Source organism: Nicotiana tomentosiformis, chromosome 7 (assembly GCF_000390325.3).
Source record: "Nicotiana tomentosiformis chromosome 7, ASM39032v3, whole genome shotgun sequence".
Classification (NCBI taxonomy): Eukaryota; Viridiplantae; Streptophyta; class Magnoliopsida; order Solanales; family Solanaceae; genus Nicotiana; species Nicotiana tomentosiformis.
The window spans coordinates 97,052,479-97,062,225 of NC_090818.1; the positions used below are offsets into that span (position 1 = coordinate 97,052,479).

Here is a 9,747-nt window from a genome sequence, read left to right on the forward strand (position 1 = left end):
ATTTGGACCCTCCTGTATTTACTGGAGCCGATCCAAATGAGAACCCTCAGGTATTTATTGATAGGATGCAGAGAACCTTGAGGGTAATGAAGGCCACTGCGACTGAGTCAGTTGAGCTAGCTTCCTATAGACTGCGGGATGTTGCAGTTAATTGGTAAGAGTCTTGGGAGTTGTCTAGAGGTGAAGATGCCCCTCCAACAGTATGTCAAGAGTTTACAGTGGCTTTTCTTCATCATTATTTACCACCAGAGCTTAGACAAGCCAGAGTTGATAGGTTCTTGACCCTTTGGTAGGGTAATATTAGTATTCAGGAGTACAACCTTCAGTTTGGTTCTTTGGCTAGGCATGCTCCCACTATTGTAGCTAAGATGGAGGATCGAGTTCACCGGTTGATGGGGTTGGAGTCGCACCTGCTTAATTTGTATGTCGGTCTCACTTCACCCAGGCATAGATATTTCTTGTATTCAGGCATACGCTAAGGGTGTAGAGGAGCATAAGCAGAAGCAAAGGGTCAATCGTGAGAATGATAGGGGCTAGAGTAAGAGAGCGAGATCTTCAGGTCCTTCTATTGAGTTTCGAGGTAGTCAGCGACAGTAGTACCCGAGGTATCCAGCCCAACCATCGACTAGTGCACCCCCTCAGTTTGCAGGTAGGAGATTTGATCGTTCCACATATTCAGGGCCCAGTCAGAGTTCCAGGGCCTCTAGTTCTTAGTATAGGGGTGAGTCAAGTCAGATGAGGCTACCCTTGCCATGATGTGCTCAGTGTAGTAAGAAGCATGCCGGGCAGTGCCTTGTAGGGTTGAGTGTTTGTTATAATTGTGGTTATCCATGCCACGTTATGAGAGATTGTTCGACGAGAGGTGGTGCAGGTATAGTTCAAGCAGCGAGATCTGTAGACAGTTCATCATCATCAGTACGCCTCCCTGTGCAAGGTTCACAGGCACCAGATGGTCGTGGTAGAGGCAAAAGTGGAGCATCTAGCTCGAGTGGTCCTCAGAACCGTATTATGCATTAGCGGGTCGACAGGATCATGAGTCATCACCTGATGTTGTTACATGTATATTATCAGTCTCCTCATATGATGTATATGCATTGATTGATCCAGGTTCCACCTTATCGTATGTCACTCCGTTGGTTGCTAGTAAGTTTGGGATAGAACCTGAGTTGATTGAACCTTTTGAGGTTTGGGGATCCAGTGATAGCTAGATGGGTGTATAAAGACTGTATAGTAGCAGTTCATAGTCGTTCTACAGTAGCAGTCCTAATTGAGTTAGATATGGTAGAATTTGATGTTATAATGGATATGAATTGGTTGACTTCTTGTTATGCTAACGTTGATTGTAGATCAAAGTTGGTTCAGTTCCAGTTTCCAGGGGATCCAATTATGGAGTGGAAAGGTAATACTACATCGCCAAGAGGTAGGTTTATTTCCTATCTCAAGGCAAGGGAGATGATCAAAAAGGGATATGTTTATCACTTAGTTCGGGTACAGGATATGAAAGCAGAGTCACCGACCGTTCAGTCTATCCCGGTGGTTAATGAGTTTGCTGATGTTTTTCTCGATTAGCTTCCAGGCCTTCCGCCAGAGCGGGAGACTGAGTTTGCCATTGACACATTACCAGATACCCAACCGATATCTTTTCCTCCGTATAGAATGGCACCTGCAGAGCTGAGAGAGTTGAAAGAACAACTGAGGTATTTGCTTGAAAAAGGCTTTATCAGACCCAATACATCACCATGGGGAGCACCTGTGTTATTTGTAAGAAAGAAAGATGGTTCCTTGCGGATGTGTATTGATTAAAGGCAGTTGAATAAGGCGGCAATCAAGAGTAAGTACCCGCTCCCGAGAATTGATGATTTATTTGATTAGTTGCAAGGTGCCAAGTGTTTCTCGAAGATAGACTTGAGGTGTGGATACCATTAGGTAAGGGTTAAAGAGAAATATATTCCGAAGATAACATTCAGGACCAGATACGGGCAATTTGAGTTTCGAGTTATGTCGTTCGGGTTGACCAATGCCCCATCAATATTCATGGACTTGATGAACAGTGTGTTCAGACCCTTTCTAGATCAGTTTGTGATTGTATTTATAGGCGATATTTTGGTTTACTCCCATTCAGAGGCTGAGCATGCAGATCATTTACGTACTGTACTCAGAGTTCTACAAGAAAGGAAGTTGTACAAAAAATTCTCTAAAAGTAAATTCTGGTTGAATTTTGTAGCCTTCCTTGGTCATATTATTTCAGGTGAGGGTATCCGGGTTGATACACAGAAGATTGAGGCAGTTAAGACTTGGCCTAGACCCATGACACCAACGGAGGTTCGAAGCTTCCTGGGTTTGGCAAGTTATTACAGGAGATTTGTAGAGGCTTTTTCTTCTCTTTCAACACCATTGATAAAGTTGACGTAGAAGGCAACTAAGTTTTAGTGAACTGATGCTTGTGAGCAGAGTTTCCAGGCATTGAAGGACAGATTGATTTCAGCACGGGTTCTGACACTTTCAAAAAGGACCGATGGTTATGCTATCTATTGTGATGCTTCGGGCATTGGATTGGGTTGTGTATTGATGCAGCATAGTAAGGTTGTCGCTTACACTTATAGACAACTAAGAAACTACGAGAAGAATTACCCGACCCACGATTTAGAGTTAGCCGCCTTGATATATGCACTAAAGATGTGGAGGCACTATTTGTATAGAATTCATGTTAATATCTATACGGACCATAAGAGCCTTCAGTATATATTCAAGCAAAAGGAATTGAATTTACGTTAGAGGCGATGGTTGGAGCTACGGAAAGACTGTGATGTTTATATTTTATACCATCCAGGGAAGGCGAATGTAGTAGCCGACGCCCTCAGCCATAGATCTATGGGTTGCCTATCATATTTATAGCCAGGGAAGAGTGCTATAGCTTATGAGATTCATCAACTAGCTAATCTTGGAGTTCGATTACTAGATTCAGGTGGTACCGAAGTTACTATTCAGGACATGAAAACATCCTCTCTAGTAATTGAAGTGAATAACTACTATAACTTAAAATTAATGTTTATAATATTATATAGTTAATAATTTTCTCTCTTCTAAATAAAGGGTCGCTACAAGACTAATGTGGAGGAGTAGACTCAGAGCTTTCCACCGAATGAGCAAGGCGAGCAACCACCCATTTTAGACGAAGAAGCGCAGAAGATATGGTTGGATGTTGTCGGTGGTCCTAAAAAGGGGATAGCATACGGCCTTCCAGAGAGATCATTTTGGCGCTACAGGGATGGATTACAAGATATAGGGACTTTCGCCTAGGGTGAGGCAATTGATAGGTCGACTCTCTCATCTATAGAGAAGAAGATCGCAAAGCTGACAATAGAGCTTGAAGAGACAAAGGCTAGAGAACAAAAGACAGACAAACAATTTGATATCCTTCAAGTTTAGCTAGAAAGGACGGACCAACAATTTAATGTCATTCAAGGTCAGCTGGCCAATCTTCTTACTAGTGGTGCTTTTCCCATTCCCCGGTCTCGTGAGCCTTCCCTAGATGTGTCGCCTTCTCGTCGTGATCCTTCGAACCATGCCGACGATGAAGGTTCTAGTAGTAGAGATGGAGATGATGTAGTACAAAACAATCATTGAATGATGTTTGGACTTTTAACCTGTGAAACATTTTGTTGTTGGGTATGATATTTTGTTAATATAGTTTAGTGGAGATGGAGATGATATTTTGTTAATATAGTTTTGATAGTTATTATTATTGTTGTTATTGTTGTTGTTATTGTTGTTATTATTATTGTTATTGTTGTTATTATTGTTGTTATTGGTTGAATGATAACAATCTAATGCTTTCATTATAGGTGATTGGTTGTTGGCAGGTGGTGCAGCTATAAAACAGCTGTATTCTGCCAAAAACTTTCCAAGAAAACCGACCGCCTACCGACCAAATTCGGTCGGAAATGTTCAATTGAGTTTTTAGAAATTTCGGTCAGAATTTTTGATTTTAAATATTAAATATTTTAATTATACCGACCGACTTCTGTCGAAATTTTTGATTTTAAATATTTTAATAATACTAATCAGTTTCAGTTGGAATTGAAAAATTTTTAAAAATGAATAATTAAATTTTCGACCTAAATCGATCGCTAATTTTAAAAATAACTAAATTATTTTCAAGAATACCGACTGATTTTGGTCGGTAAATTTATTTTGTATCAGAATATTTGGTCAAAGTGCGTTGAAAATTACCGACCGACTTCGGTCGAAAATATCGACCGTCTGGGGTCAATAGCCGTTAGCGACCATGGTTTTTTCGACGAATTGGAAACGGTCGGAAATTAATCGGTTTTTGTTCTATTCCGACCGAATTCGGTCGATTTTCCTGGACGCTTTTTTACAGTTTTTTAGTAGTGAAATCAAATACTTACTGCTCTAAATAGATATATAAGTGTCTAAGTTATAGGGGCAATAGATTCTTAAAGAGAACGAAACTAAAAGGTGCAACTCTTCGGGATCGAACAATGGTTGTCGCTTACTCGATTCTGGATTCTTCTCTGGTTCTGTTAGGAATGGCTTTGTCACCCAGCAACATTGGATTGTTCTATAGAAGAAGCATATGAACATCTAGAATAAACAACTAATTGTAGATTTGTGGTCTCAAAATTTGAACTTTCATGCAGATGAAATCGGTTGGAACATCATAGTAAGGAAATCTCACATACATACTACCAACGTAAACCTGTGACCTAAATGAAACGTGTCAATTTTAAGTCTTGCTCTTTCACATTAGAATTACTCTACTTATATTTTGAGTCTTGTATATCCATAGGGATATAATTGATTTATAAGGGAATAAAACTAAAAGGTGCAACTCTTCGAGAGCGAGCAACAATTGATGTGAATTCTTTCAATCAGTGTGATTCCATTGCTTAGGTTTTATGGACAAGTATGATATTTTGGATATTTATAAGGATATTTAGGTAATTAAACTTTTAGCTTTTGAGGTTCCCACTTTTATAATAATATATATATAGATTGGAAGTTCGTCTCCACATATTTTTGTATAATAATTCGTTCACATTATTAAATGTTAAACTCTAGAAATTTGATAAATTGAAGGCACAAGTTGGGATAAATTTTGAGGAGGATAGACTAGAAGAAGTAGGCATGGGCTAAGGAAAATGGGCCTATCCCAAGTAGTGGTGAAAAATTTATAAGTAGCCATTTTTATGGCTGGTCAATCACATTTAGCCACAGATTCAAAAGTCAATTAACCAATAGATCAGAGGAAATATTTCTTTGGCAAAAATACCCCTCCTGTGTTTATAAAATTTACGCGACATAACCCCATACCTCCTTATATAGAATTTTGCGCCTCCTTCTGTAGATTCAAGTAAGCTCTGATGATTATTCTTCTCGTTCTTTAATACTTTTGGAGTTAATCTTCAATTCTTCTCATTTCTGATTGAAATCGTTACTGAAAAAAAATAGCTAGATTGTTGGATGTTATGCTGAATTTCATATGAAAATCCTTTAGATTCTAGTAATTTATTCTGTGATTGACTGTGTAATATATAAAATGTGATTTAATTTTCAGTACTTTATGCTATGATTAAACACATAAATATTTGTTTGATTAAAAAGAATACAGTTAAAGGCATGTCAATATCATGTATGAATTGCAGAATAAAATATTTGAAGTTTATTTGAAAACAGATTGAACACCAGCATTTTATACTAGAGCATATGTTAAAAGTTCAAAACACCAGTATATTATACTGGATTTTTCTGAAGTCATATGTAAAAACTTCGAATCTCTAGAATATAATACTGAAAGTTTCTCCGATTCATACCAGAAAAGACATGTGAATGTCCTGAATACAATGCTAGATACTGAATAAATTAGTGGATATTGAGATTGAATTAAATGCATTAAACACTTGAATGTTTGGTTGGTTAAAAGGAATACAGTTATAATCATGTGAATATCCTGTATGAATATCAGAAAACAATACTGGAATTTCATATGAAAATAGTTTGAAAACCAGTATTTTATACTGGAGCATATGTTAAAGTTCAAAATACCAGTTTAATATACTGGATCTTTCTAAATTCATATGTAAAAACTACAAATCTCCAGCATATAATACTGAAAGTATATTTGATTCATACCAAAAAAACACATCCGAATGTCTAATCTTCCCCCAATATCCTGAATAAAATGCTGGATACTGAAAATGAATTATTTGTAAATATTAAATACAGGATGTCATTAAATAGCTAAATATTTGATGAATTTAATACTGGAATTTCATATAAAAGTAGTTTGAAAACCAGTATTTTATACTGGAGCATATGTTAAAAGTTCAAAACACCAGTATATCATACTGGATCTTTTTGAATTCATATGTAAAATCTTCAAACCTCCAGTGTATAATACTGAAAGTTGCTCTAATTCATACATGAAACACATATTTAAATGCCTAATCTTCCCCCAATTTTCTGAATAAAATGCTGGATACGAATATTGAATTATTTGTGAACATTAAATGCAAGATACATACAAATTTCTTGATTAATTCTTTCAACGAAAAATGGACATCAGACTACATGTATTTAGGTCATAACACCAAGCTTTTTCTTGTAAATGATATGATTTCATTTGACGACTTCATTAAGAAGATTATTGAAACTATTGAATTGGACAGGAACAAATTTGAAGCAACAGTATGGCTTAATATAAACCTAGGTACATGTAAGGGAATACATGTAACAAAAGATGAAAAACTTAGTTCATGTATGATACTTTTAAGAAATGATCAATGTTACAAAGGATGCAAATTTGTAATTGATGTATCAGAAATACTTTCTGATATTTTTACTGGAGATCAACAACAAGAAGGTAATGCGATGATGGAGATTGACAATCAACAACTATTACACCCAACAACATATATACTAGAAGAGCAACATATACCAATTTTGCAAAGTACAATGGAAAATGAGAATGTAGTTACGATAAATAGTCAATAGTTTGAAACACCATCCGCAATTGAGGGAAGAAAAAGAAAATCAAAATTAAAGCCAAAGGAATCACCATCGATAATATTAAGAGAAAATGCATCATTGGATGATGTAAAACTAGGGTCAGTTTTTCAAGACAAAAAGACTGATTAAATATTTTTGCTTAGCAGCAATCAAGGAACATTTTGAGTTCTATGTTGAAAGATCAAGTACCACAAGATACTCTTTGATATGCATTGATGAAAATTGTGGTTGGACTGTTCGTGGTTCTAGAATTAAGACGTCAATACTTTTCAGAATAGTAAAATTTCAGAGAAACCATGAATGCTAAGTAGACATTAGAAAGTCAAATCAAAAGCAAGCGACTTCAAATGTGATAAGAGATTATATGATTGACAATTTACGAGATGTTTCTATTGAAGCAAAGCCTAGGTTTGTTATCTCAGAAATGAAAAAAGCACATGGAATAGAAGTTGGGTATGAAAAAGCATGGCTTGCTATTCAAAAAGGAATATCTTTATTAAGAGGAACAACAGAAGAAAATTATGAGCAGCTGCCTTCATATTTGTACATGGTGGAACATAAAAACTCAGGAACATATACTAAAATTAAGAGAGATGCAGAAAACAAGTATAAAAAACAAAAAAACTTAGGTGAATGTATCCTTTTTGAATATTCTTAATTTATTTACTTTTAAATGTAACAGGTTTCCTTATATGTTTTTTGCATATAGAGCGTCAATTTCTGCCTGGAAGTACTATCGACCAGTTATTGCTGTTGATGGAACTTTTCTAAAAAAATAAATATAGAGGTGTTCTACTAGTGGTCGTTTCTAAGGACGCAAATAATCAGATTTTTCCTATAATATTTGGAGTATCAGATTCAGAGAATAACGAGTCGTATGACTGGTTTTTCAGAGAATTAAGAAAAGTAATTTGGCATTCGTCAAGACTTAGTGTTCTTATCAGATCGACACAAGGCAATTGCAAATGGAATTGCAGAAGTTTATCCTGAATGCTACCATGGTATTTTCATATATTATTTAGAGAAGAATCTAAAGCAAAGAAGAGTTAAAAGCACTATCATAAACCTTTTTTAGAGTGCTGCAAGAGTATACAATGAATCAAAATCTGATAACTTTATGTAATGACTCGGCCATTTGTTTTATGTATTATAGCCCCATTCCCCTATTTATTGCTTCTTATATGCTCATTTATGGATATGTGACTTACCGTGGTAGTTGGTTTGGTTTCGGGGATGTTTCGGAGTGAATTGGGATACTTAGTCCCAAGGTTGAAGGCTTAAGTTGAAAGGGTTGACTGGAATTTGACTTTTGTGTAGACGACTCTGGAATGGAGTTTTGATGGTTCCAACAGCTTTGTATGGTGATTTTGGACTTGGGCGTATGTCCGAAAAATGATTTGGAGGTTCGTAGGTCATTTTGGCTTGAATTGACGAAAGTTAGAAAGTTGTAGGATTGGAAGGTTGAAAGGTTTGACCGAGAGTTGACTTTGTTGATATCGGAATCATATTTTGGTTCAGGAGCTGAAATAGATCTGTTGTGGCATTTGGGACTTTCATGCAAAACTTGATGTCATTCGGATTTAATTTGATATGGTTCGACATTGGTTTTAGAAGTTGGAAGTTCATTAGGTTTGAATTTATGTGCAATTCATGCTTTTAGTATTGTTTGATGTGATTTGAGGCTTCGAGTAAGTTCGTATTGTGTTTTAGAACCTGTATGTTTATTCAGACGGGATCCTGGGGACTCGGGTATGATTCAAATCAAGTTCGAATTCATTTTAGACTTTGAAGAACTACTGAATTATGTGCTTCTGGTTTCCTCTTCCGTGATCGCGAAGATAGGGACGTGATCACGTAGAGTCTTTGCTGGCAGGTGACGTTTTTCTCTTCACATTTGCAAAGTGATGGATGCGTTCACGAAGCCTTGGAGTGTTGTTCATCGCGAACGCGTGTATGTGTCCGCGGTCGCGTAGAAGGAAGGTGAGGCTGTGTGGTGGCACACGTTGTTCTCTACGGTCGCGAGGTATGGTCTGCGTTCGTGAAGCTTGGGGGAAGTTGCTCATCACGTTTGCAACAGTCGCCCCGCATTCGCGTAAAAGGTTTGGCAGCTGGTGAACTTTGTTCTTCGTGATCGCGAAGGACTTTACGCGATCGCGAAAGGTAAACACCTGGGCAGAATTTTTAAATCCCATTTCGAGGGTTAGAGTTATTATATTACATTTTGAGGTAGAGAGCTCAGTTTTGGGCGAGTTTGGAGGGGCTTTTCAATATTTGGATCGCAGAAAGTATTTTTGACTCGGATTTGTTATTATTTCATGATTTCATCTTTGTTTTTAGCATGTAATTAGTGAATTAAAGTGAAGCAATGAGGAATTTTTGTAAAAACACTCTAAAGTGAAAATTGAGGATTTGAAGGTCGAATCGAGGTCAGAATTGGATGAAATTTGTATGATTGAACACGTTATTGAATGAGTGTTCAGAATTTGTGAGTTTGACCGGGTTCTCGGACTAGGGTTGACCTTTTGGGTTTACTTTTTGATTTTGATAAAGATCAAAACTTTATTATTTGAAGTTGTTTCCTACGACATTATTTGTTGATATTGAGTTGTTTGTGACTATATTCGGTCGTTTAGAGGCCGATATGCATGGGAAGGGGTTCTTGGAGTATTGATTTGTGCGTTTTGAGGTAAGTAACACATTTAAACTTGGATTTGA

The 9,747-nt window shown here is 36.7% G+C and overlaps 1 protein-coding gene across 1 annotated transcript; it reads left to right on the top strand.

Moving 5' to 3' along the window:
• The first annotated feature begins 7,396 nt into the window (after nt 1-7,396).
• On the top strand, nt 7,397-7,811 carry LOC138896061 (uncharacterized). The gene is made up of 2 exons (XM_070180840.1): nt 7,397-7,638; nt 7,715-7,811. The coding sequence occupies exons 1-2, from the start codon at nt 7,397-7,399 to the stop codon at nt 7,809-7,811; spliced, it is 339 nt and encodes a 112-aa protein (XP_070036941.1).
• The last annotated feature ends 1,936 nt before the right edge of the window (nt 7,812-9,747 follow it).